Below are 27,668 nucleotides of genomic sequence, written 5' to 3'. Positions count from 1 at the left end.
TTTAACTAAAAAAATAATGTAATTACAGTGTAACTTTCAAAAATTTTTAGAAGACATGTTAATTACGTGAAAATGGAGATAACGTACTGAATCCCCTCGAGATAACGTACTGAATCCCCTCGTATGTGTGTCGGTTGCGATACCTCCTTGCACACACAACCAAATCGGAAGGTTCAAAATTATAATGTAATTACATACAAATCACATGAAGGTTCGTCGACAAATATATAGCAAAATGGAATATTTATTGTTTGCACAAATCGAAAGCTGTGTCAGGGAGATCGGCGAGGCGTTTAACCGTCGCGATCGAAGGCCGGAAGCAGCACGATCATACACGATCTTCTTCTCCCTCTCGCCTCCTACTCCCACTCACTTCCCCCAAGTGATCTGATCACCACCACCAACCACGCTTGCTTGAGCAGAGAGGAACTCAACCGCAAGCAACCCAGAGACGACGAGCCACGCACTCACCGGCAGAAAAAGGGTCAGCCAGCCACGTACGGGTCGCGGCCGCCGTCGCTAGCCGTGCCGGCCGGTCTCGTCATCGCCAAGGAAACTAAAGCACAGCCACCGGTTGGTGGCGCTTTGCCATCTCTCGTCCGCTCCCCGCCGCCGCCGCTGCAGCTGCCTCTACTTTGCCTTAAAGCCCAGCATTGCGACTGTCTTCTCCCTCATCACCCCAATGCAGGTCTAGTTAGTGTTTGTAGCTTGTTGCAAAGCAGCAGCTCGCAGCAATGGCGGTGCTCGGCTCCCTTCTGCTCCTCATCCTCGCCGCCACGCTCTCTGTCGCTGGTACGTCTTTCGATCGATCGGTGCCTGAATCTTCATCATATCTCTTCTTCTAATCTTGCTTCTGATCATCGATGCAAATGTAATACTCTGTAGTTGCTTATGATCCGCTCGACCCCAACGGCAACATCACCATCAAATGGGACGTCATGTCGTGGACACCCGACGGATACGTCGTAAGTACTTTTTTTTTCGAACTAGCTATATATTTGTCGTTCAGTTTTCTTCTAAAAATTTATCAGATATAAATATAGTATAATCATAGTAAAATTACTTTGTAACTCGTACGTAAGTACGTACAATTTGTATGCAACTTCTAAAAATATCACAGTAACAAGCTATTTTTGCCAAACAGAGGTCGTGAGACCGAATCTCCTCACCTGTGCGTGTGCGAAAATTACATTGCAGTTGCATACTTACATATATACAAGTTATAGTGTAACTACACTATAATTATACTGTATTTATATTAGACAATTTCTTTTGATAAATATATAGCAAAACCAATAAAGAAAACTTTTACCATTAAATATATATGATCATCATGTCAAGCTCGTCATCGACGAACTGATGAATGAACTGATGGGTGCAATAATATGATATGCAGGCGATGGTGACGATCAACAACTACCAGACATACCGTCAGATAATGGCGCCGGGGTGGACGGTGGGGTGGACGTGGGCGCGGCAGGAGGTGATCTGGTCCATGGTGGGCGCGCAGGCCACGGACCAGGGCGACTGCTCCCGCTTCAAGGCCAACCTCCCACACTGCTGCCGCCGGACGCCCGCCGTCGTGGACCTCCTCCCCGGCGTCCCCTACAACCAGCAGATCGCCAACTGCTGCCGGGGCGGCGTCCTCCCGGCGTACGGCCAGGCCCCCTCCGCCGCCGCCGCCGCGTTCCAGGTCAGCGTCGGCCAGGCCGGCACCACCAACCGCACCGTCAGGCTCCCCAGGAACTTCACCCTCCTCGGCCCCGGCCCCGGCTACACCTGTGGCCGCGCCAGGGTCGTCCCCTCCACCGTCTTCCTCACCGCCGATCGCCGCCGCAAGACCCAAGCCCTCAGTAAGTTGACTACACCTTCGTCTTCGTCGCCGGCGCCGCCATTGATGATGTCATGCTTGTGTGCAGTGACGTGGAACGTGACGTGCACGTACTCGCAGCACCTGGCGTCCAAGTACCCGTCGTGCTGCGTCTCCTTCTCCTCCTTCTACAACGACACCATCGTCCCCTGCGCCAAGTGCGCCTGCGGCTGCGACGCCCACAAGCCCTGCGTCCGGTACGTACGCGCGCCGCGCCGCCGCCGCCGCCGCCGCCGACGACGAACTGACCGCGTTCTCTCGCCGTGATGTGTGCAGGAGCGAGAGGGACGGGAAGAGGCTGGCGGTGACGGGGAAGAAGCACGACGCGAACGCGAACGCGCACGGGCGCGGCAACGGCGTCGCGGCGGCGGCAATGGCGGCGCCGCTGCTGCAGTGCACGACGCACATGTGCCCGGTGAGGGTGCACTGGCACGTGAAGCTCAACTACAGGGAGTACTGGCGCGCCAAGATCACCATCGTCAACTTCAACTACCGGATGAACTACACCGGGTGGACGCTCGTTGCCCAGCACCCCAACCTCGACAACATCACCGAGGTCTTCAGCTTCGACTACAAGCCCGTCGTCTCCTACGGCTCCATCAGTAAGTATTTCATGCGAATTTCTGTGATCTTGGCTGTTTCTAGTTCACTTCAAACTTCCAAAAATTCCGTCATATCAAATGTTTAACATATGCATGGAGCATTAAATGTGGACGAAAAAAAAATCCAACTGCACAGTTTGCATGTAAATTGCGAGACGAATATATTGAGCCTAATTACGTCATGATTTGACAATGTGGTGTTACAGTAAACATTTACTAATGACGGACTTATTAGGCTTAATAGATTCGTCTCGCAGTTTATAGGCAGAATTTGTAATTTATTTTGTTATTAGTCTACGTTTAATACTTTAAATGTATGTCCGTATACTTTAAAAATTATTTTTGAAAACGAACTAAACACGGCCCTTGATGCGAATTGGATGTGAATTGGATGTGGATTTTGGTTTTTGCAGATGATACGGCGATGTTCTATGGGCTGAAGTACTTCAACGACCAGCTGATGGAGGCCGGGCCGCACGGGAACGTGCAGTCGGAGGTGCTGATGAGGAAGGACGCGAGGACGTTCACGTTCAGGCAGGGATGGGCGTTCCCGAGGAAGGTCTACTTCAACGGCGACGAGTGCCAGATGCCGCCGCCGGACTCCTACCCTTACCTGCCCAACGCCGCTCCCCCGGCGGCGGCGTCGCTCGTCGGCTCCGCGGTGGCCATGGCGGCCTTGGTGTTCTTCCTCATGGCGTAGTGCTTAGAACCTGCAGCAGAATTAGCAGATAGGAGGATGGTTTTGGTCTGAATATGATTTGTGTTTTGATGTTCTGAACATACTGGGAAAAATTGTTTTTTTTTTAAAAAAAAATCTTGTTTTTGAATGGTAAAAAAATTCTGTAAGTGGAGGGGATATGAGCATAATTTTGGGAACATATTTGTACGACACAATCACTCAATCAGGATGGAATGAGGCGACAATGACGTTTCACATTCTCTGACTGAAGTCAGTTACATCAGTAGCATTTGTCTCTTGTTCACTGAATGCTGATGTTGCATCTGAAATGAGCTGTTAGTTTTCATATATGATCATAGGAAAAATCAACTAACTTCATTTTGCAGTACATGCTCATCTGATAAATGTGTGAAGGTTCATAAAGGAAGAGAGGATAAAATTCCTTAAGAAGTACTGTGTTTGCATCTTATCTTGTCTGAGATTAAATGTATACAAGTAAGTTTATACAATGATCAACGACGGTTTATGGTTAGGTATCTGCACTGAATCTTCTCTTCATGCAACATATCATCTAAAACTTTGTAATGCACAACAAGGTCAAAACTTTCCTGAATACGTAAAATTACGATTTCCTTTCACTATGCGTAAACCATCAAGAATGTCAGTGCTGTCCAAATGGTAATGAATGGAAGGAGAATTGAAGACATCACTCTTGTTGAAGCATTTGGCAGCCATGGATATGCATCTGGTGGTGGCATCACACAGTTGTCACCATTGAAGTATACACGTCTTGGGAAGGCCCAGCCTTTCTCAAAGGTGAAACTCTTGGGGTCCTTCTTGAACAGAAGCTCAGACTGAACATTTCCATCTGGACCCGCCGTCATGAGCAAGTCATTGTAGTACTTGATTCCCCATAACATCGCGGTATCATCTGAAAAAAGAAACAGTAAATATCTGAAAAATAATTAACCACATGAGTAGAATTGTTTTCAGGGCTTACTTATTACTCCATATGGGTTCAAAGATTTGTAGTTGAAGCTGAAAATGGTTGTCAGATTGTCAAAACTGGGGTGCTGAGTGACTAGGTTCCACTGAGAGTAGTTCATCCTGTAATTGAAGTTTGTCACTGTGATCTTGACCCTCCAGTACTCCTTGTAGTTAACCTTCACATGCCAATGAACTCTTATTGGGCACATATGAGAAGTGCACTGGACTAGAGGTGTCAAGCTGTCCTTGTTATGGGTGTTCACAACAGAAGCCAAATAAGGAGAATTTCCCCTGTCAAACAGTACGTTGCAACAGTCATGTTAACTGAACATAAAACTGATTTTGAGTAGTTTTGTCATGTTAATGTAACTTACTCTACACAGCTTCCTGGTTTATTATTCTGGCAGCCACATGAGCATGTTGGGCAGTTAACTATGGTATCATTGTAAAAAGACGAGAGCGAAACGCAGCACGTCGGAGATCTTTGCGCGACAATCTGTGAATATGTGCAAGTCACATTCCATGTCACTGCACAAAAGAAATCAAGCGGTCACCGATGATGCACGAAAAGGCAGTATCGAAACAAGAACAATTCTGAATCTGTTGCAATAGATTGTAAGCTCATCCCTGAACTACTTTGCACGGCAAATACTAAGATCATGGAAACTTCAGAAAAAAATCTTACTGTGAGCCTGAGTTGTTCTCCTTCCATCCTGCGAAAAAAACTTGGTAGGTCTCACAACCTTGGCACTGCCACAGGTATACCCTGGACCTGGAGATTTCAGGGTGAAATTTCTCGGCACCCGCACCGTCTTGTTCGTCGTCCCTGCCTGACCAACACTGACTTGGAATGATGCTATGGCATTTGCAGGGTCCTGTGCCCACGAGTTGAGCACTCCTCCCTTGCAGCAGTTGGCAATCTGCATGTTGTAAGGGGTTCCCGGGAGCAGGTCCACGATCTCAGGATCTTTCTTGCAGCAATGTGGGATATTTGATTTGAACTTTGAGCAGTCGCCTTGCTCCGTCGCTTGGCCGCCGTTCATCGCCCAGATTATCTCCTTCTTTGCCCACACCCATCCGAGTTTCCATCCGGGTGATTGAATGTGTCGATACTGCTGATAGTTGTATAGTGAAACAACAGCCTGGAGAAAATGGATTTTTAACATTATCTCAGCAACTAATCACAAGTCCTGTGAACCAGGAAGGCAGGAAGGGAATTTTGTGCAGGTTGACAGTTTTCTGAATTGTGTAAAAATACACTGAAGATAAGAGATAGTGCAAAGATTTGGTCTTGACTAGTTCAAAATGCAACAAAATTGAGTTTATGTAAGGTTTGTGTTATGTCTTGTGAGTACTGATATTAATCAAGATCAACAGTTCAGAGCACCTATAAGTAACAGTCTAACAGATAAAATAGATAAATACAAAGAAAATAGATTTGTGTCGTGATGTCATGTCTTTGACCAGCAACCATGGATTGCAAGCATCGATGCACCAGTATTTGGTCATGCCAGTTGTAAGTTTATCAAGAAAGTCAAAAGCTAAAAAAGTGGCATGAATGGAAATTTAACGAAAGGCCACTACTTTCAGTGTTTCAGTTACAAAAGAGAGACAGTGAAGCGTCAATCTGCCAACAAGACAGAGTACTAATGTGCAGAGATTGATGAAAGCAGATGTGGACTCATGTGGCAACAGCGACATGCATTGAGTTGGTTGATAGATGATAATGGTAATAAAGTAGTTACAGACACATAATAGTAAATTAAGGTTTACTCACAACATATCCATCTGGAGTCCATTGCAGCACATCCCACTTGATTGTTATGTTCCCATTTGGATCAAGCGGATCGTATGCCTCTGCATAATGTATCAAGAAACAAGTCAGAATTTAGTGATACATCCAGATTGAAGAACGTTTTGGTAGGGCACATCTCATCTTTGATGGTTAATCATGCATGTGAAGATAAAGGATCGAACTTTATCATCTTGTGCATGATCAGGATCACAGTTCAGATGAATAGACATACATGAAACATAATAGTGATTTGTGCCAATAGCTTCAGTGATTATAATATTTGTGTTAACAACATATAGTAGTACGTAACAAGAAAAGATCACGATTGTAGCATGACGCGACACATAAGGCTGATTCTTCGCTCTGAGCTCTAACAGAAATAATATGCACACACTCGCTACATGTTCAGTTTGCTTTGACATTTTTTTTTGGAAAAATGGATTAAAACCTGATCATGAACTAAACAGAAATAGTTTGTTTTGACATATGATCCGAAACAAACAAACATATACTATGAGCAAAACCCATCGCACCACGCATATACAACAATAAAAATTTAAATTTGGTATTCATGACTCTTAATTGTCCATTTTGGAAAGGTCATAAACACCAAATTAAAATCTTTAATGAGGTAAACGGAAAACAGCTCATTCCTTTATTGTCACATCCATTTTGATCACGATAATCGCGCTACGATGGGGAAGAGAAATTTTCTCCGAATAGAGTAAAATAAGAAGAAAAAAAAAACAACACCAAAAAAAAAAAAACTCCGGAATCCTTACAGACGAATCATACAGCACACGGCACCCAAAAAAAAGACGCAAAAATTTAGGCGTGAATGAATCAACCGGAGAAGAACAACCTGAGAACCAAGAACCGAAATCCAAATAGTACTGCAAGAACCAATGGGAAATGCAGAGGCACAGGCACAGGCACCGACCTGACGACGGAATCAGAGAGGAGAAGAAGGCGACGAGCAGCGCGACGGAGACGCCCATACGCAGCAGCAGGAGCGCCATGGCTAAGGAAGAACTCGAGCTGAAGAAGAAGAAGAAGAAACACCCAGCTGCCACCTGATCACTCTCGCCCCACACGCCTGTATTTCGCGACGACGAAGACGAAGAAGAAGAAGAAGGAGGCAAGAGGCAACAAGAAGTCAGACAAGACAAGCGGGCGAGAGAGAGAGATTTGTGGGTATATGTTTGCAAGTAAAGGTGAGGGAGATTTCTTGCGCGTCTGAATCCGTGTCTGCCCGGGGATGGATGGATGGATGGATGGATGCAGAGTGCAGACAGACATGCATGCAGACAGGTTTGAGCTATTCTTGTGGGGGAAATCCTCCTCTTGTTTTTCTTCTTTCTTTCCAGGGAGTGCAAAACTGCAAGCACACTGCTCCTAGATTGCCAATGCCAGCCGTGCACAGCTGCACTGTTTTGTTTTACTTACTACTCACTGTTTTGGAGATAAATTTTTGTTGCACGCAAAACGAAAAATCTTATTAAGCATATGATTAATTAAGTATTAACTATTATGAATTACAAAATGGATTTATTTGCTTTTTCAAAACAACTTCTATATAGAAACTATTTTTTAAAAACACACCAATTAACAGTTTGAAAAGTGTGCTAACGGAAAACGAGGAAGTTAAAGTTAAATGTATCATTTTCTGTTCTCTCTTTTGTTGTTGCCCTTTAGCCTATTAGCCATAACCAAAATTTTAATTTTAAGTTTAAATTTTAGAGTCATAATTTATTTATAGTATTGAAATACATATATAAAAGTTTTACTTATAAATTATTATTTTACGAATAATGTGTTATGATTTATAATTAGACGAAACGATGAGCCTGTAATTTTTTCAATGGTTTGAGGGACAAGAGAGCTAAATGTTGTTGTCTCATATGCACCCTCCATCCGTAGATAGAAGAATCTTATAAGTTTTAGCAAAAGAAAAATTTAAAGCTAAGATGAAATAATTTTGATACCTTTACAATATGAATGGTGGTTGGATATATTGGAGAACTTATACCTCACAAATGCTTATATTTGTGTGAGTAGCGAGTAAATACTACATCTGTCTCAGAATAAATTAATCTAGTGTGAGATATGATACTATGAATTTGGATAGGTCTATCCTAGAATAATTTAGTTTAAGGGTCCCTTTGAATCATAGGAATGAAAAAACAGAGGAATAGAAAAAAACATAGGATTCTGGCAGGAATGTAAGTGTAAAACAGAGGATTGCAAAACACAGGAATAACGTAGGAATGACCGTTTGATTGGACCACAGGAAAAACACAGGAATTTGAGGAGAGATAAAGACTCAAATGATTTTTTCCATGAGGTTCTACCTCTTCTTAAAATTCCTCCAAAACTTGTATGGGAAGAGGCATTCCATATAAATTTTATAGGATTTCATAGGGTTCATTCCTTTAATTTAAAGGGCTTTGTAGGAAAAATTCCTATAGAAATAAAATCCTCTAAAATTTCTATGAATTTTCTTTGAATCAAATGGGGCCTAATATAGGATGTAACATATTCTGAGACGGAAGGAATATGTGATAGAATATTAATTAATGCCTTGTAGTTTAAGTTCTGGCTCCAGTGGAAATTCCATCCGAACTCATCCGGGTGTATTAGTTTCAGAAGAAAAACCTGAAACTGAGCTTGAAACGTTCGGTCACTGAGCCTGCATCCGTGCCGGACTTTCAGAACATTATCATCCATGAAATCTTCAGAAAGAACCCTGACTTGACAAACCTATACTATCCCTTATCAATTTCGGTTGGTCCTCACTGCGCTGAGCGGTGAGTGCTAAGCTTACCCTCACCTACACACGAAAACTTTGTTGACAAAAATGAACAGAGGAAAGTCACTTTTGAGCTCGATGTGCGCAATCATTTACAAGGAAAAAGAATCACTAATGAATGGTCATCACTCGATTCTTCGATAGCAGCTCGAATATTCTACACGATCATCAACCGCGTTACTACCGACATTCCTTATGCACGAAGACTCGCTTTTGGCCATTGGAAGTAACTGAAAGCCAAGGGTCGAGGCTCTGTTCGAGAGAGCACGTTGGGAACGTTTGGATCTAGCACGGGAAAATGGTACGATCCACGTGATTAATTAAGTATTAGTTAATTTTTTTTTAAAAAATAGAACAATATGATTTTTTTAAAACAACTTTCGTATAGAAACTTTTTGAAAAAACACACCAAAATAGTAGTTTAAAAAACGTGCGTGCGGAAATCGAGAAGGAGAGGTTGGGAACCATCACAAACAAACTGAGCGGAACTCGTCTGTACACCAAGCATACTTAAGATTTGTTTAGTTTACGTTAAAATTGAAAGTTTGTTTGAAATTGGAACGATGTGATGGAAAAGTTAGAAGTTTATATGTGTAGTAAAGTTTTGATGTGATGGAAAAGTTGAAAGTTTGAAGAAAAATTTTGAAACTAAACTCAGCCTTATTAGTGGTGGACTAACAATGCAGAATTCGTTCTAAAATGTAAGTAATTTTTGGAGGTTTTATGGAAATTAAGAAAGTGATTCTTTTGTCCTAAAAATATTGTTGTTTTATAAAGTAAAAGGCATATCAACCAAGATACTAAAAGATTACTATCTCCTCTATTTAGGGGGTGTTTGGGACTGTCCCAAACACCCCCTTAGTGTAGAGAGTATGATAATAAGTAGAAGGGAGTACAGTCAAAACGAGAAGAAAAGGATAGTAAAGTAATATCAAAAGATTTAGTATACCTCATTCTAAAAAGGATAAAAGGAGTAGATGAAAATGATTGGAAGAATATAATTATTTGAGAAGGGAAAATACGTGGAGAATACATATTGGTACCCAATATCTCGGCCACAACATTATACACCTGAAAAATTACTATCCTAAATTCTGTATTTTACTCTAGTGTTCATCATGGATCCTAAAAATTTTCATTAAATCAATTAATTTTCAGAATAAGGTTTTTTTGGGACTTCATTTGTATGACAAACATATTTTTAGAATAGCTAAAATGCGAAAAAACCAGGATGAAATATATGGCCATAGATATTGACCCCCACACAGCTGGACTGGACTCAAAAACCGTTTGAGCAACGCGGTGACGCAACCAACGATTTTCTTTTCGTCTGCGAGTCAACATCCGTCTTCCACTCCAGGATCCATTGTCTACACACTTTCAATTCATCCAGTCCAGCACAGGCACAGCTAAGCCAAGGGAGAAACACGGCAATTGATCGCTACAGGAAAAAAAAAAGCGTGTTCTTCCAGCACATTGCACATAGCTCGTCTCGTTCTTTTCACCTTTACTCACCAGATCATTAAAATAGGTTATTTACCGTAGGTTAGAAAACCCATGACAATAATCCGTTCAATAATCGCGTGTGGATGACAGAGGAGACAGACCATTCACCGATATTGTGCTGGCCGCTTGCATACATGGGAGACGGTTGAAGTGGTGACCCATCCTACCATGGCATCCATCCGCTCAAGGCTCGCTCGCCGCCAGCGGAGTGGGACTGTGGGGCACTGGGGGTGGACCTAGATCCCCCCATTTTTTTGGAACGAGTTGAGGGAGTTGGTTTTATTAGCGGAGAAAAAGCTGTAAATTGGGGCTTATTGGGCCCCATGTTACGAGCTTCTGGAATACAATGGGATCTTCGTAAAGTTGATCTTTACGAGTCTTACAATCAATTCGATTGGAAAATCCAATGGCAAAAAGAAGGGGATTCATTAGCACGCTATTTAGTACGAATCGGTGAAACGAGGGAATCAATCAAAATTATTCAACAGGCTGTAGAAAAAATTCCTGGGAGCCCTTATGAGAATTTAGAAGTCCGACGCTTTAAGAAAGCAAAGAATTCCAAATGGAATGATTTTGAATATCGATTTCTTGGTAAAAAACCTTCACCCAATTTTGAATTGTCAAAACAAGAGTGGAAGCCCCAAAAGGTGAATTAGGAATTTATCTGGTAGGAGATGATAGTCTTTTCCCCTGGAGATGGAAAATTCGTCCACCCGGTTTTATTAATTTGCAAATTCTTCCTCAGCAAGTCAAAAAAATGAATTGGCTGATATCAGCGGGCATTCTAGGCCATGACCTAGAGCCTAAGATTTAAGGGTTAATTGGTTCCATACCACTGCAACTTTACCAAATTAAAAAAATACCACTACTATCCATCATATCGCTGCTGGGTGCCACTGCAATTTTAGAAAATTGGATCCATGCCACTCCGTCGCATTTTCCATCCACTCCTGTTGATGCCGTCTCTCCGCGTCTAAGGACCGAGCCAGAGGACACCACCACCGACTTCGGCTTCGGCAACGACACCGACGCAGGCGCGAGCAGCGGAGGCGACTCAGGGTTCTCGTGGTGGCGCAGGCGCGCAAGTGGCGGCCGGAATCCCGTGCGGAGCGGCCCCCATGCCACGACGGCGGTTGAGGATGCCGCAGGGGAGCGATGCAGCTGCTCCTCGTCGCCTCGCCGGTCATTCGCCGCTGCAAGGACCTCGTCGCGCGTGCCCTCGGCCAGGGACGCCGACGCCACCGGCCGGAGACGGCGGCGCAGCCGCGGCCCACTCTGCCGCCTCCTCCTTGGATGCCTCGGCTTCCTCGTCGCATGCCCCGACAACACGATGGTCGCCGAGTCGACGCCCGTGAGGTGGCTTCCGCTGTCAGTGTCGTCAACGGCGAGGCTGACCTGGGTGGCGGCGAAGGAGCTCGACCGCGGTGAGGGAGCTCGGCGGTGGCGGCGAGGGAGCTCGGCACCGGAGACCGCACCAGAGAGACCCCACTAGGCCCGGCAGTGACCGCACCGACCTGTCCTCCGCTCGTGCCGGCCGTCGTACGGTGTGGAGGGGATGAGGATGAGACGATGTGAGAGATGAGACGGAAAAAGTGACAGGAATGGCATGGATCCAATTTTTGAAATTTTCAGTGGCACCCAGCCGATATGATGAATAGTAGTGGTATTTTTTTAATTTAGCAAAGTTGCAGTGGTATGGATCCAATTAACCCAAGATTTAAAGTCCATTGACTAAGATTTTTTTTCACCATGATGAGTCGAGATGATACTTCTTCCATCCCAAAATGTAGCTACTCCTTTCGTCCTATTTTAAGTGCAGCCATGGTTTTCCGCGCCCAACTTCGATCGTTCGTCTTATTTGAAAAAAATTGAAAATATAAGTCACGAGTAAAGTACTATTCATGTTTTATCATATCATAACAATAAAAATACTAATTGTAAAAATATTTTAAATAAAACAGACGATCAAAATTAGACGTGTAAACTTATAGTTACACTTAAAATGGGACGGAGGGAGTACCTAGTACATGATGTGATATTACCTAGTAATACGAATCTGGACAGGAGGCTGTGTAGTACTAGGTAACGTCACATCCTATACTAGGTAACTATATTTTGGGATAGAGGAAGTAGTAAATTAGTATAGGCTGGCCCAAGCTTTGTCTCTGGGCTGGATCCACAAATCCATATGCGCTTGCGCGCGTGCATTATATATAAGGCACGGCGGCCCGGTCCATGGTGCGGTCTATACAAGGCACTTGTTCTAACCATACAAAGTACGACCCAAAGACATGAGGGACGCAAATTAGACGTATTCAATGACGAGCGCGGTGGGCTTATCGTGCCTTCCGACCGGCATGGCACAACCCGATCCATATTGGATCGTGTCTAGGCTGTAGGTGCAGGCCGTGAGCGGGCATAGCCCGGCACGACCCTCTGGCCATGCCGGGCGGTCTATTTGGTTGTGCTGTGGGCGTGCCAGCCATGGCTACGTACTTGGCCCGAGCGTTCCGTGGGCTGCCAATGTTTTCGGCCTCATTAGTAGTAGGACACGAAAGGCCGAACGGAGAAACATGTTGATTGTATTTCCTCAGATTTAATGCCCACAAAAAGGAAAACTGACAATTGCATTTACAGCAAATAGTGTAGCCTACAACTCCATCTATTCTGAAACATAAGCATTTCTACTATCAAATTTCGTATACAATATAAGCGTTCCCTCCTTTTCAAAATATAACCATTTCCTAGTTTGTTTAGTAAAGATTAAGACCGAGGGAATATATTCCTTTTCAGTAACATCATTAGTTAAATTTTACATTTTCATTTTCTTCTCTTCCCAAGTTTACAATTGGTTGAAAATATTTGGACATCTGAGTATTTGGAATCGGTGTCATATAAATGTTTATATTATGGTATGAATGTTTGAATCCTAGAGATATTGATAATTTAGAACATAGAGAGTATTTCTAGGACATTGATTCTAATGCACGGAATCCATGCATTTTCAGCCAATTAGGTGCTTAGGAGAGAAATGCAGTTAACTCAAAATTTAAAATTTTACCAATGAGATGATAAAAGAGAATATTTTTCTTTACATACTCAATCTTTGATAAATAACCTGAAAATTCTAACCAAGTGAGTACTACACTATATTATTAATATTGTTCTCTCTGGGATTTGGTAGGGCTTAAAATGTACCACATCCGTTCCAAAATATAAAGGATTCTGAATGGAGATAATAACAAGGAAAGGAAAAAAAAGAGTAGTATGCATGATACCAAAGAACATAAAATTAGTAAACCAATCTAACTCCTTGGAACTAAATATAATTCATGCAAATAACTTTCACATAATTCCTATTTTTGTTAAAAATAATAATAAAATTAAGACTCCAAGACAACTATATAGCTATACATGCCTATGCCAATGCATGAGTTACCAACTAATATTCCATCCAAAAAAACAAAGACCAATCTTAACAATGAACCTGAACACACGATGATTGTTTTTTTTTTAGGGAGGTAGTTGTGCATTGATCATGAAATTAACTCCTTGACAACAAGACCAACATTATTTTTTCTAGGATTAACCATATATACCAACTTTATTGGATCTGCATCACGCAGATCTACGCATAGCTAGTAAAACATGCAGGAGATAAATTGGCGATATTCTAATTAACTAAGCATGAAGCCGGCCATCATCCATCTTATCGTTGTCATTTGCTTGAAGCTCATAAGTGCAACAGCATTGGGTATCATAATGCCTGCAATACTGAGATGCTACCGTCCGGCCGTCACCCAGGCACATCTGGTGGCATTTCTCCTGCGTGCACCCGTATTCCGTCTTCTGGCACACTGTCTTCGCCTCAACATCTGTGAAACCAGTTGGGTACAGAGCTAGGTTAATTGATTAATTAATTAATTTTGATGATCTTTTCCTCAGAGGGAAATTTCGATGAAGAGATGCGAAGAACATATCAAATTTAAAAAGAATAAAAAAACAGAAGAAAATTGCTGAATTAATTACGTGCGTAGCAAACAGCTGGAAAGAGCAGAGCTGCAATCAGCAGGAGGGTCACTAGGGACGAAGCCCTTGAGCCATTGCACTTCAGAAGAGCCATGAGCAGAGTTAAGGCTAGCTATCACACTTTGATTTCTCTTGATTTCTATATATGGTTGCAGACTTGCAGTTCTCAGTCGTCCTTCGCTTAAATAGAGTGAACATACAACTCTTGAATTAATTAAATAACTCTCCACATTCAATATATTAAATGATACTCCATAAAGTACATAAATGCTCAATATAATCAATTAATGATGCTAAGATTTATTTGTTTGAACCACATAGTACTACACATTAAATATACTTCATATTTCATTTATTTCTTTCCAACCACATGGTACACATTGAATGTATTTTTTTTCGAGGAACGTCATATATAGGCTGTGTTTAGTTCACACCAAAATTGAAAGTTCAGTTGAAATTGAAACGATGTATCGAAAAAGTTGGAAGTTTGTGTGTGTAGGAAAATTTTGATGTGATAGAAAAGTTGGAAGTTTGATGAAAAACTTTAAAACTAAACACGGTGATAGTATATTTTGCATAAATGCTCAATTTGCCATGAAGCAAACGTTTAATTTTTAATCCATATACTAGAAGTTGTAGGATTTATTTCATGATTCCACATTTCCTTGGAGTTCCATATTTCGTGACAGGGGAAGCAGTGAAAGTGCGGTGGTATAGTCATGGATGCATGACTTCGCTCACCAAAATTTTAATTCTGGTGACTGTAGGATCGAACAATAAGAAACTAAACCTACCATAGGAGGGGGGGGTTTGAATGGTAGTGACACAAAAAATGAAAAACTTTTAGCTGAATTAAACGTTATCCTCGAAGTTGATGGAGATCGGTCTAACCACGTTGAATCTCTGTTATGACCGGTCTGACCAGTGTGGTCGTGCCTGCCTGACCGCACATTGAGCCGTCGACGCCTATCGTCGCAACCGGTCTGACAACCCTAGATCTGTTGGTCTGATCGCTGTACTCAAGCAAACATAAATTGAACATATCTAAATAGTATATTGAACTTTATTACTTCTATTCGTGTTTAAAAAGTGCAACAATAGCACCCCTCTTACAAAATTCGACTAAACTCGAAACCATAACTTTATTAAACTCAACTCACACAAAATCGATTATAAGAGGCCTCACCCCTCTCTCTATTTATACCCGAGGTAGGAAGTCTAAAGTCACCAATCTAACTTATACAAGAAGCCTTAATCCACTAGAAAATCTTCCCGTACAAGAAACAAACTTATCTGCTTCAATTCGAATTCCAATCTTTCCAAATTTAGACTCCTTCCAAATGTGACTCCGCTTTCCATATGCACACAATCTCCCATCATATGACACATGGAATCTCTATTAACCACGTGCATTGTTCTTTAGCCTAAGCATCCCACATGATATCCAAATCGTTCGGATGTCATCTTCTCCCAAGTTGACTCCCGATCCATCACTCGCAATGCTCTTCTAAAGCATCAAGATACATCTACACATGAATCAAACAAGAAACTATATCCGAGCACAAGTTCTATCCAACTTGACTCAACATTAGTACACAACATTATTACGCACATATAGAAATCATCTAGAAGTCATGATCACGAGATAATCACGAATATCCAAATAGACAAACCGAAATCGACACCAATCATAAACCAACCGATTAGACCGTTTGGCTGGCCGGTCTGACCGCGTATTGCACGCCGGTCTGGCCAGCTTAGTTCATCTGATCAACTGGCCCCACACAGTCAGAACCACTTCGCCAATTATCTATCAAATATTAAAATCAATTATCTCATATGTTAATTGTTCATCACAAATTAATAATAAAAAACATACTTTAATTTCACAATGACTAGAAACATTATACACACTCTGGAAAACATTTGGTAAGAATTATCGAAACTTAATGAGGTCAGGGTTTTGCCGTTAGTCTATGCCTCTTTGAGCATGTGTTAAACAGCGCACACTTGCAAGCGTGTACGTACGCAGTGTGACCGGGCGTGCGAATCTCCTAATCTCATACCAAAGTGTTCTTATTGGGACGACTACCCAACTAACACCAACATTAAGATAATGTACGACGGGAGTTTTTGGTCGATGTGTAACCTTGCCATAACCCACCTTAGGTATGTACGGCAATATGTTGTAGCATGGAGCAAAAGCATAGTCATGAAATTGTGAATAACAAGTACAAGTGTGACAAGTTTAGCCCTAAAATTAAGTGGATGACATGTAGACCCTAAACTCATTAAAATGTGGCAAGCCAAATTTGTACTTCCACCGTTTCATAATGTAAGACTTTCTAACATTGTCCACATTCACATGTATGTTTAGATTCATTAACATCTATATAAATATCAGCAACATTATGAACAGAGGGAGTAGCAATCAAGCAAATGATTGCCCGACGATTTTGTTAAAAATATCAAGTTTGTGATCATATTTTTCTATACTCGAACCGGCAACATCACAAGGAAACAAAATTAACAGAAAGCCTCTGCTTCTTCCACCTTGACTTGCTTGAACTAACTTTGATTGAACTAAATATAATGTAGCACATAATATCATACCACCCCTAATCAAATTTGGGTGTTCTCAGTTCTGACGTCTCAATCCTCTTCGCTCTAAAACCATCTCCAATTTGCCAAAACGACCAAAACACACTCAAGGCTCTCCCTGAACAAAACCCTCCACAAAAAAACTAATGCAACAAGCATTCTGCTAAACTGGAAGGCAAAACATCCTGAATTCGATCATACCAAACCGCCTACTTACACACGCACACACCTTCATCCACAGCAAAAGGAATGTTCTTTCGACGATTGGAGTTAGTACTCGCGATGCTGCTCAAAGGCGTCATCGTTCTCGGCATCCAGAGAGGACGCAGCTGACTTGTCCAAAAACCACACCAGCTTGCCGTCTGTTGGCTGAACCATTCTTGCTGGCAGCGATGAGGGGGCTTCTGGACCATCTGCATTGTCAGAAATGGCCAAATGGACAGCCTCCGATTTATCGTCACCGGTAGTCACTATTGCGATGTTCGAAGCCGAGTTTATCACAGGGAGAGTGAAGGTGATCCGCTCAGGTGGAGGCTGGGGAGAGTCGGTGATGTAGGTGATCCAGTCATCTTTCAGCTCAAGGGATGGATGGTTGGGGAACAATGAAGCCACATGTCCATCAGAACCCATGCTGAGCAGGATTAGATCGAACTTGGGGCAATCGTTGCTTTCGGAGACTCCAATAGTGCGGACCTTGACCAGCTGCCTGATGACAAATTCGTAATCTGTTGCGGCATCCTCCACCGTCGCGTTGTCGTTTATAGAGTAGACATGGCCATTGAGAATAGGTACCTAGAAGAAACCATGTAAATGCAACAGATCATTATCTTAGCATAAATAGTAAGTGAATAAGTTATCTAAACCATAATTTACAGTGATGTTTTTTTTTATCAAGATACAGCAGGGGAGGCCCCCGCGGATTCTTATTCAATTTACAGTGGCAACACACGATTCTTTCTACATCATCATGGATCACCTTATAACTGAAACCGACAAACAATTGCCACATTTTATTTGCTTATATAGTGCAGGATAAACCAGACATGGGAATTTGTGTAGTATGAAATGGCAATGGCACAGGCATACAATAAAACCTATTCTATAACCAAAGGCCCAAGCCTGTGCACAAAAACAAATGCTTGCAATAATCTCATGCAACATTAACACTAGCAAGAATAGGGAATGTGCCAACTTAAATAGAGCTTTTAGATGCCACTAAATGTCACCATCCTTCTGAAAACTAGCTGGATACCCAGAAATTTCCTGAACTGCTTGGATTAAGTGTCCCATTAATATAGAGCAATGGAAGAACATGCTATGTAAATCATGTGACTAAAGGACACCCATTTGGATAAACTTTTACTCTGACAAAATTAGCCAGACGTGATCCTGAGAAGAAATGAAAAGGTGTGAATGGTGGGAGCTTCAAGAGTAGTTGGAACAATAAAAGCAGTAGTTAGGCAGCCTTAATTTGTTCCCGCAGTTGGCAAAGGATAATGCACGATCTGAACATAATGGTCAGCATGCTGAGCCATAGCAGAAAAGGGTTCTGCTAAAAGACAAATAAGCCTCCTTGATGCAGCGCTTATCCAGATCAACAGTCAGGGTCAGGGCCAGGGCCTAAGGTGTAAAAGGCTCCTCAAAGGTACATTCCAACTGACCCCACTTTTCTTTTAACAGGCACCATTACCCAGGATTGAAGAACTAGATCAAACTATTTGCTATCTTGTACTAATATCAGGTGTCAAGGAAAGTAAAATGGATACGTTGCACCAGAATAAAGATCTGAGTTTGGACTTAAGCAATATAACTTTGAGCAAAGCCAAATTATATTCTACAGTTCTCAACCTGGCCTTCCTCTTAAAAATCACTTTAAAAAGAGGAACGATTTCTTGGTTATAATTATAATTGTAACCTGCTTGTTGGTCCTTTTGACTACTGAAATGAAATTTTTGAGGATCCCCAGGCTTGAAGCAAATCAATCACCAAATACTTGGAACATTCTAAGGAAACAAGAAGCACCAAAGAACAGAAACAGGACATGAGTCCATCCTATAAACCAGTACAGCATCCAAGGTTTTTTCTTTAAGAAAAAAATTCCTGACATATCTGAATATGTATAACTTGCAAAATCTACTCACTTCACCCAAAAAAATATTGATAAGAAGCACAAAGTAGCATATGTACAACAATATTATGGATATCATGCAAGGTATAACTACCATCTGGTAAGTACTCAGTACAAACTAATATATAAACACAGAAGCAAAATCAATTCATTTTGAACAAGACGAAACTTGCAAGAAATGTAAAATTAGTATGGGCGTATATCTTAAGAGGCTCCAAAAAATCTTGCAGAAAAATTCCTAGTTCACATACCTTGGACAGGAATCCTTCTTTTGTTATCCTATAATTACTCTCTGCATGATTCTTTGCTACAGCACGCTCATCAGACCAGAAGATGTACCATTTAGACCAATCCAAGGTCTTGTTGTATGGCGCTTCACAAAGTTTCCTTTTTAAAATGCAAAAGAATAGCAGTTCAGATAAAAATGTGCAATATGTTGAATTTCTTGCAAATGAAAGAACACTATATGGTTAACTTAGGAAAATAACATTACCCCAAAAAACTGACTAGGGGACCTCCAGAAAGGGCAATAGCAAAGTATCCCCTTTCTTTGACAGATATTTCTGAAACTTGCGAGATATACTCAGCCAGATCTGTTGACATCTCATCTGAACTCTCAAAAATTCTTATTTCATTGTTTCTTTTTGGTTCATATAAGGCAGAAATTTCCCTCTCCATAATTTTCTGTCCCAGAACTCTATATTAAGTTACTATTCCACCAAAATACGCCTGCACAGAAGTAGATTAAGTAGATTAAGAAGTGATACAGTTCATCAACAGAACATCAGAACTTCAAAGTTCAAACATTTCTGACTCAGGTAAAAGAACATTTTTTATTCTCTCTTGCTATCAATGCACCGAAATTTGGTAGAGCAGAGATAATCTGTCCTGTGCACTGTATTACTTAATCCCATCCATCCTCTTATCTTATATTCCATGATTCCATCGTAGGCAAGCTTTCCCCATTAGTTGAGAAATAACTATTGCAAGTCACATAGCCTCCATGTATCAATCCTAGAATTTGTAAAAGGAAGGGTGTTTTATTTTTTTTTGTTGAAATTTAAACATTCCCAAAACATGACTTGTAGCTCCTAAGTTACAAAATTACCCTGCAGTAGAATATTACAGCAGGGTGTTCTTCTCTAGAATGTGAGCCATTCAAGAAAAGGGGAAAGATAACATTCATCTAGAAAAGTTTTATGCTGATTGTTTGTTGCATTCTGATAACATTCATCTAGAAAAGTTTTATGCTGATTGTTTGTTGCATTCTTTAATATGATATCCAAGTACAAGCTATTTTCAGGCTTCCAACTATTTCTAGCAGAACCAATAAAATGCCAACTTGAAGGAGAAATTGCTATTAAAACTATTCTGGTATAACTTGACCAAAAGGAATAAAAATTGAAGAAGCAAATTTTCACGCAACACGAAAGTAACTACAAGAATGAAGTGAACACAAACTTCACGTTAATATGAGGGAGCACAGATTTGGTGTACAATACGATGTGACAGCAACCTAATTGAATTTGATAATCCAGGAGGGAGGTTGGATCTATCATTGCGTTCATTAATTCTCGCTTTGACCTCTAGTATGAATTTTGGGAAGGGGAAATCCCCTATTGCATGTTTAATAATTGGAAAAGCATCCATGGTTGGAAGAGTAAAACAAACTTCCCAAAGGAGGAGTAGAACAGACTACTGGACAAATCAGCTCATAAACATCTAGGAAAGCATAAGTGTAACATTCAGATGCAAATGGCCTCTTATAACTTATAAACCAAGAGGCAGCCAACAGGATCCAAAGCTTCCATAGGCAATTGTAAAAAACTGTGGACTCATGATTCATACTGCTCAAGTCCAAAGAAAGTAAGCAACAGAACATGAACTCACCAACACTGAATCCAAATATCTAAAATAGAAAGGATGACAGAAATAAAATGAACTCAGCATTACAAAGGATTGCAAACAGTTAATAAAACTAGTTCTTTCAGAGAGTTGATAAAACTAGTTGAAAGCATATGAAGGAGCAAATAAAGAAAACAGACCGCCTTTCTTGTTTTTACTCAAGGGAAGCATGAAAACTGAGCTACTCTGGAGTCTGGACTAGAACTGGGGAAAGAAAAATAAGGAAGAGGGCAGTTGCAACTGCAAGCTATAGCAGTCATCATTTGAGTCGAGACCAGTTCAAAGATTCCAAGCCTATTTTTCATTTTAGAATCACAGAAAAAGCTCTGAAAAACACTATTTTACTGCCAATGGAAGGTAGTAAAACACTGCAGGAGACAATCCATTGCAGATGCTGAAAACTGAAAAGCTGCTACCTTTGGCCCCCATTCCTCGCATACTTTTTCTTTTCCTAGAGGAAAGAAACTGATGAAAAAAGAACTCGGATAAGGCGCCCCAGATGAAAATCAAGAACGCGCCACCACACACTAATCCCCACAATTCCACCCCCTCCAAAAAAATCATCAAATCTTCGATTCACGAACACATGCACCAACTGAGACCTGACCACATTATCTGAAAGACTAAAACCCCCATGGGTGACATCAATCTCACTTCTTCGAACCAATCAACGAACTAATCGACCGCATTATCCGCGCCCCCCAATGTCCCAACACCTAATCAAAGAATTCTAAGGCACGATTAATCTGAACTACCAGGAGAAGAATTTTGCAATCGGTTTGGGCGCCGCATCATCTCCTCATCTTCCCCCCAAGAAACCAAAACCAAGAACTTAACTGACCCAAGATCGCAGGAGCAGGATCAAAATCAAGAAGAGACTCGGATCCGATGAACTCACCGGAGCGGCGCCGAGCATTTGCTTGCCTTGCCCCCCTCCTCTCCTCCTCTTCTCCGAGCCGCAAGCGAACAAGAGAAGGGTATAAAAGAAGAAGAAGAAGAAGAAGCCAAGAGATGCAGGAAGGAAGCTAACTCACCTATATACACGCACAGGAACAGCAGCACATACTACATGCATATGATTTCTTTTTTTATTTAATTTCAACTGTACTTCGCAAATTTGTTTGTTATAAACAAAGAAGCTAATTAAATTAAGTGGTGGATGGATGTCTGCATCTGAAAGACGAGGAGGGAGAAAAGAAAAAAAAAACTTGTTTTGATCTGAATTCTGCGTGGACTATGTGTTTATTTTTCTTTCTTTCTTTCTTTTATGGCTTTATTTATTATGTTTTTTCTTCTAGGTCTCTTAACTACTGCTCTCTCGGTACCATTTTAAGTGTAAGTATAAGTTTCCGCGTCCAACTTTAATCCTTCGTCTTATTTATTTTTTATAATTAGCATTTTTATTATTATGAGATGATAAAATATGAATAGTAACTTGTGTTTTTATTTTTTCAATAAGACGGACGGTGAAAGTTGTGCACGGAAAATTATGGTTGTACTTAAAATAGAATAGAGGGAATACTATCATGTACTGTAGGAGTATTTATTACTACTCTCCACGTCTCACAAATAATGAATCTGGACATATGTATGTCTAGATTTCATAGTACTAATAGTGTTATATTCAGTATAAGATTGATTTTTTATAGGTTGAAGGGAGTATTCTTTGAATGCCTTTATCTTTTATTTGTTGCGTCCGTTTGTCGAGCTGCAATGCACGTGCGGATGCCCTCATCCTTATCGCAACTCTGGCTTCTCCTCTACCTTCCTCATCGCTTCTAGAAAGATTATCTCTTAACGTCACTCATTAAGGATTTGTTTGGTAGTTGCCTAGTTTGTCACAACTAACGTTACATAAAATTGTGACATGGCATAAAAGTGATTTCATAAATGTAACACTCCGCTTTTCGTGAGTCGTTAAAAACTAATTCGGCAAAATCCTAATTACGAAAATTTTCGTTCTTTGTGTGAGAGTCTAAGTTGTGCCAAGGATCTCAATTTAATCCCGTTGTTCCCTCTCATCGAAATCAAAAATCCTCCACCTCAAGATTTCCTATCCAAAATTCAAGTTTCCGAAATCAAATTCCGAAAGTCAATCCCTTCCTTTGAATCCTTGCCGAATATTCGCTCCGACTAAAAAAAAAGGTAAAAATATCCAAGTTTCCGTTTTGAATCTCTTCCTTGACTTCTCCTCGAGTCTCCCTTGATTTCCTCCCTAAACCATCGAGTTCGAATGTCAAATCTGAACTCGAATCCAAAACCCCAATTCGAATCCACTCCAAATCAGTCTTCTCTACAAAAGTCTATTTTACCTCCCTCGGGTGTTGTGGGCCGTTTTCCCCCTTAGCCCACCTCCCTCCCTCAGCCGTTTCTCCTCCCTTAGCCTCGCACGTGAGCTGCACGTGCCGAGCCGAGCCGAGAGAGAGAGCTCTCTCGCTCTCGCTGTTTCTCCCTCTCTCTCTCTCGTTTTCTCTCTCTCGCGCCGACGCCGCTTCCCGCTGTCGCCGCCCAAAACCCGCCACCGCCTTCGCTCTTTCCCGCGCTCGCGCGTGGCCGACCGGCCGGTCGTTGCCGCCGTCAGCCCTGCCGCGCCTGCGCCGCTCAGCCGCCCGGTTGCCGCCGCGTCAAGCCCTGGCGACGCATGCGTCGTGCGCTGCCGCTCTGCCGCTCCACGCCGCTAGCTTCCAAAGCCGAGAGAGACAGCCCCTCTCTCACTCCCTCTCCCTCCTTCAACTTTTCCCGAAACAGCAAGGAGCAGAGCACCCTTTCTCCCCCTCCTTTTTCCTTTTGCCCGACCACCATCGGCGTCACCGCCTGCCACCGCCTGGACCACGGGCGCGACCGCCAGCTCCTCCCCTTGACCGCCCTAAGTCGGTTTCCTTCCCCAAAACCGACTTCCCGCACCCATAAAACCCAACCCGAGCCCCTCCCTTTCCTCCTCGTTTCCATGCCCAATCTCCCCCGTGCCATTGTTGCCACCCCGCCTTGCAATCACCCTCGCTGTCCGTCGCCGAAGCACCAGGGAGACCGGTGCGTGTGTGGACGCGTGACGCGGGACTCCGGGCACCCTCTCCTACCCCTTCCCCGGCCCGACGACGGAGAACTCGCTTCCGCGCCGTTGGCTGCTCGTCACCGCGCCGTCCCGGCTCGGTAGTGCCTCCCTCCCGTTCCCCTTCCCTGCTCACCCTCGTCCCCTCTAGCTTGCGTGGTAGCTTGGTAGCCCTGCCGAACGCGCGTAGACGCCGCCCCAAGGACCGCCGCCACCCGGCATGGCCCCACCGCCATTGCCGCCCACCCCCGGAGGCCGCCTCTCGTCGCCGGACCTCCATGGCGCCGCTCGACCCATCCGACCCCGGAAATGAGTTCCTTGAACACCGGAGATGCTCCCGCCGCCTTTAATTGAGTCCTCGTCGCCCCTCGGTGATTTCCCCTTTCTCTCGCCGCCGGCCGCCGCTGTCGAATTCCACCGCCGTCGAACTCCCTCCGGCGAATCCGAGCCGTTGGCTCGCTCCTTCTCGACGCCCTCGTCACTCCGGTGTGCTCCCCGAAGACCAAATCCGTCGCGCTTGCTCCGGTGGACACGGCCGCCGTCCGTCGTCCATCTCGGCCTCCCCTTCTTCCTCCTCCTGCCGGCCCGCGTGGCTGCCACGTAGGCGCCACGTCGGTGCCACCTTGGCTTTGACCGGGCCAAGCCGGTCAGCCGCCCCCTCCCTCCGTCTTCCCTCCCGTGCGCGCAGTCCACGGCAAGCCGAGCGGCTGCACGTGGGCCCGCCGCCATCCGTCCAACCGGTGCACCGCTCCTAAGCCACGCGCACCCGAAACCCTTGCGCCGCACCTCGCGTGCGCCCATCCCACCGTGGGCCGTGTCACCGACAAGCGGGCCCCACCTGGAACCCGCGAGGTGCACTCGGTCCACCGGACCACTCCCTCCCCCTTCCGCGCGCCCTAATGGGCCGCCTTTCCCGCGCCCGCGCCGGCCCAAATGGCTCGGCCGAGCCTCCTTCAACCCTTGGGCCGCGCCCTTGCCGCCCGAAAAAGTCTAACATACATCCCTCATCCATTTCCTTTTTCCATAAATCAATTCCTTATTCCAAAATTTCCATGAATCATTTCCCCTTGGTCCCGCACGTCCGTGACTGCCAATAATATTCTTGAGAATATTATTTCTATAAATTTCATAAATCAATTTCCCCTTGTTCCACAAATATCTTCCTTTGCCCAGAAATTCCAATTAAACTTCCAAAATTCATATCTCTCGATCCGTAACTCCGATTGACTCCGTTCCACTTCCAGTACCTCCATAAAATTGAGATCTATTTAATAGCACCACTAATTTGTCTAAATAGGATCTTTCTTTTGGTCTTTTGTTTAGGTTTTCGATTGTTTGCGTATAGTTGCGGTTACCGGATTTTCGTCGATCGCGGGTTTTCTCGAAGATTCGTGAAGCTTCGTGAAGACCTTGAGCAAGGCAAGTCACCCTTTGACCAATTGCTCCTATAATTGGAAAATCATTATTATTTTGTTTGCAACTTGCATTATTAGAATCACACACTTAACTTGCTTGGCCTCGGTTTGCGTACCAAACCGACGGACCTACCTAGTAGTCACACTAATTGCTGTAGGTTGTACTACCCTGATTTCCTTGTCGCTCCACCTTTGTGGTACCTTGGTATCCGTGCTCTCTAAGCGCGTATACCAAATATCCCACATACACCGTTGTTTGTCGAAAACTTGGGAAATGGGTTTAAGAAGCCTTGAAAACCCGACATGTGGCGTCGGTGTGTTGGAAAATAAAATAGATTGTGAAAACTCGTGATGCGGGGGTTGTGCCTGTGTGGCACTGTCCCGTATTCGCATATAAGGACCGACTCCTGTGGGAAATTCATCCGAGCATATAACAAGTGCGACCACACGGGTGCAATGGGACACCCCTGGCTGAGTAACTAGCTTATCGGGGGAGCCATGATGCTAAGAGACATGTGGATTCGCCGGGGTGGTGTCGGGGAGGACCCCTGGGCTTCCTGTCACAGTATGGTCTGGGACCTAATCTGGTGTTGGTCTGGGACCCTTCTCGTTGGCATATGGTGAACCTGTGTCGGCTTTCGAAATGCCTTGTCATGAAAGCCTTAAGGTCTCCCGACGTGGCTGATCTCACGGGCTGGGTGATCCGGGTTAGTAATGTCGTGTGGGTAAAGTGTACCCCCTCTGCAGAGGTTAACTAACTGTTCAAACAGCCGTGCCCGCGGTCATGGGCGGATGTGAGGTGTTTCCTGTAGCGTAGATTTGTTTGCCTGTGCTTTGTGAAAAGTTGTTGCGGTATGGGAATCGTTACTAGAATCAGCCTATGTGGCAGATGGATGACCTGAGTGGTCAAGAAACGAATCTGTGTGATTCGGGATGTCTACGGGCATCATAGACTAGGCTTCCCGAGTGGAAGCGGATTGTTGTGCTGCTGGGCAGCTGGACTCTGGGAGTCCGAGAAAATGAAAAAGGCTCTAGGAGCCGATTAATCAAGTGGAATGGCTCTGGGAGCCGAGAAGTAATGATCTGACCCGGGAGGTCGGTACATTACCAAATGAGCTGTTGAAAAACATATCTTAAAGTCGAATCGAGACGCAAGTCTCTTTTCGGCCCAAACTTAGAAAGAAATAAATCACTTAGTGATTTCAAAATGATTTCAAAACAAAAGATTTGCAAAAACAACCTTGCCTCTCTTCCAAGCTTGCATTAAACACCTAAATTCCCGTGACTTGCTGAGTACGAAAGTACTCACCTTTGCTCTATATAAATATATATAGTTCCTCCGCCTTAAAGAGAAGATGAAGTGAAGTGAAGAATAGGGTTTCGTCCTGGTTCCCAGCCGTCGCCTGTGGTGTTGGGTGTTAGTCCGTTGGTTCCGCTGTTGCCGCTGTTGTTGGTGTTTCCTCGTCCGCGTCGTCGGTTGAAATCTCGGGCTGTTCTGAGCTGCAACCTAAGTTAAGGTAAATAAGTCCTCTATTTATTTTAAGGATTGCAATGATTCATATTTGTCACCGTGGGTACCAGCGCTATGTCCTGGGACTGGTACTGAGATCACGGTTTCGTAGGAAGCGGTTCGCGCCGTTTTTCCCACGACATGCTCCTGTCAGGTGCCGTTGTACGGCGGTGCCAGATTGGGGTGTGACAATAAATTAGTATAGGTCACAAGTGTGGTTTGGTTTATAAAACGATTGAGTGAATAACTCGTGAGCCCAAAGTAAAAGAGAGAGTTGTGTCAATGAAACAAACGCATATCTAATGATCGTGGCATAACTGAGGTGTGGCTAGTAAAGTGAAGCAACGATCAAAGCAACCCCTTAGAATTTTATTGTATTTTTTTGGTTTATCTGGTAAAAAAATAAAATTTAAAGTCTATTTTAATTTTAAGGTTTTTTTACCATAGTTTTTTTTCAATTAACATTAACCTTTAAATCACAAATAATACGGGTATAAAAATTTATATTCCCAAATTTCAATTTTGAAACTTAGCTTTGTTTAGCTTCATTCACCCTATCAGAGCTTTAATGTTTCTGAGAAAATTATTCATTTGCCCTGAAGTTAATTGATGTTTCTTTTTATGAAGCTAATAAACTACTATCTCATTTTCAAACTATAAATTTTTTGCGTGATTTTGAAAATATAAATGTACATCCCTCCGTTCAAAATTATTTTGGAAAACGTGCAGAAGTGTTGGAGTATTTTAGAACGGAGGGAATATGTGATAAAACTCTGACCATGG

The 27,668-nt window shown here is 43.0% G+C and overlaps 3 protein-coding genes and 1 long non-coding RNA gene across 5 annotated transcripts; 1 reads left to right on the top strand and 3 right to left on the bottom strand.

Annotated features, from left to right (window-relative positions):
* The first annotated feature begins 681 nt into the window (after positions 1-681).
* LOC4343845 (COBRA-like protein 6) lies at positions 682-3,437 on the top strand. Its single transcript, NM_001422257.1, has 6 exons — positions 682-792; positions 886-965; positions 1,397-1,853; positions 1,920-2,067; positions 2,147-2,472; positions 2,886-3,437. Exons 1-6 carry the CDS (start codon positions 735-737, stop codon positions 3,170-3,172), a joined length of 1,356 nt encoding a protein of 451 aa, NP_001409186.1. The 5' UTR covers positions 682-734; the 3' UTR covers positions 3,173-3,437.
* A 133-nt stretch (positions 3,438-3,570) lies between these two features.
* Positions 3,571-7,299, bottom strand: LOC4343844 (COBRA-like protein 1). The gene is made up of 6 exons (NM_001422256.1): positions 6,874-7,299; positions 5,916-5,995; positions 4,824-5,280; positions 4,513-4,666; positions 4,152-4,429; positions 3,571-4,082 (listed from the first exon to the last, which is right to left on the bottom strand). The coding sequence occupies exons 1-6, from the start codon at positions 6,950-6,952 to the stop codon at positions 3,790-3,792; spliced, it is 1,341 nt and encodes a 446-aa protein (NP_001409185.1). The 5' UTR covers positions 6,953-7,299; the 3' UTR covers positions 3,571-3,789.
* A 6,424-nt stretch (positions 7,300-13,723) lies between these two features.
* On the bottom strand, positions 13,724-14,432 carry LOC9272627 (uncharacterized). Its single transcript, XR_001547650.3, has 2 exons — positions 14,278-14,432; positions 13,724-14,123 (listed from the first exon to the last, which is right to left on the bottom strand). It is a non-coding gene; the product is annotated as an uncharacterized lncRNA (long non-coding RNA).
* Positions 14,433-16,702: 2,270 nt separating this feature from the next.
* On the bottom strand, positions 16,703-21,957 carry LOC4343843 (probable 6-phosphogluconolactonase 2). 2 transcript variants are annotated; one of them, NM_001422255.1, is made up of 4 exons: positions 21,810-21,957; positions 19,500-20,020; positions 19,258-19,393; positions 16,703-17,670 (listed from the first exon to the last, which is right to left on the bottom strand). In NM_001422255.1, exons 2-4 carry the CDS (start codon positions 19,682-19,684, stop codon positions 17,149-17,151), a joined length of 843 nt encoding a protein of 280 aa, NP_001409184.1. In that variant the 5' UTR covers positions 19,685-20,020; positions 21,810-21,957; the 3' UTR covers positions 16,703-17,148. The 2 variants fall into 2 exon arrangements, with proteins under 2 accessions (NP_001409184.1, NP_001409183.1); NM_001422254.1 differs by having other exon boundaries at positions 19,500-19,735.
* Positions 21,958-27,668: the final 5,711 nt, after the last annotated feature.

The sequence above is a fragment of the Oryza sativa genome, chromosome 7, assembly GCF_034140825.1.
Source record: "Oryza sativa Japonica Group chromosome 7, ASM3414082v1".
Lineage (NCBI taxonomy): Eukaryota > Viridiplantae > Streptophyta > Magnoliopsida > Poales > Poaceae > Oryza > Oryza sativa.
The sequence above is the reverse complement of the archived record's forward strand: the minus strand, read 5'-3'. Positions and strand labels throughout refer to the sequence as shown.

Excerpts from the sequence above, each read along its gene's own strand:
- LOC4343845 (NM_001422257.1), top strand. The coding sequence starts at position 735 with ATGGCGGTGCTCGGCTCCCTTCTGCTCCTCATCCTCGCCGCCACGCTC. Across the intron at positions 2,068-2,146 it reads GCCCACAAGCCCTGCGTCCG|GAGCGAGAGGGACGGGAAGA; the intron begins GTACGTACGCGC and ends TGATGTGTGCAG. Across the intron at positions 2,473-2,885 it reads CGTCTCCTACGGCTCCATCA|ATGATACGGCGATGTTCTAT; the intron begins GTAAGTATTTCA and ends TGGTTTTTGCAG.
- LOC4343844 (NM_001422256.1), bottom strand. The coding sequence starts at position 6,952 with ATGGCGCTCCTGCTGCTGCGTATGGGCGTCTCCGTCGCGCTGCTCGTC. Across the intron at positions 5,996-6,873 it reads CTCTCTGATTCCGTCGTCAG|AGGCATACGATCCGCTTGAT; the intron begins GTCGGTGCCTGT and ends TACATTATGCAG. Across the intron at positions 4,083-4,151 it reads GAACCCATATGGAGTAATAA|ATGATACCGCGATGTTATGG; the intron begins GTAAGCCCTGAA and ends TTCTTTTTTCAG.
- LOC4343843 (NM_001422255.1), bottom strand. The coding sequence starts at position 19,684 with ATGGAGAGGGAAATTTCTGCCTTATATGAACCAAAAAGAAACAATGAA. Across the intron at positions 19,394-19,499 it reads CCCCTAGTCAGTTTTTTGGG|GAAACTTTGTGAAGCGCCAT; the intron begins GTAATGTTATTT and ends CATTTTAAAAAG. Across the intron at positions 17,671-19,257 it reads AAGAAGGATTCCTGTCCAAG|GTACCTATTCTCAATGGCCA; the intron begins GTATGTGAACTA and ends GGTTTCTTCTAG.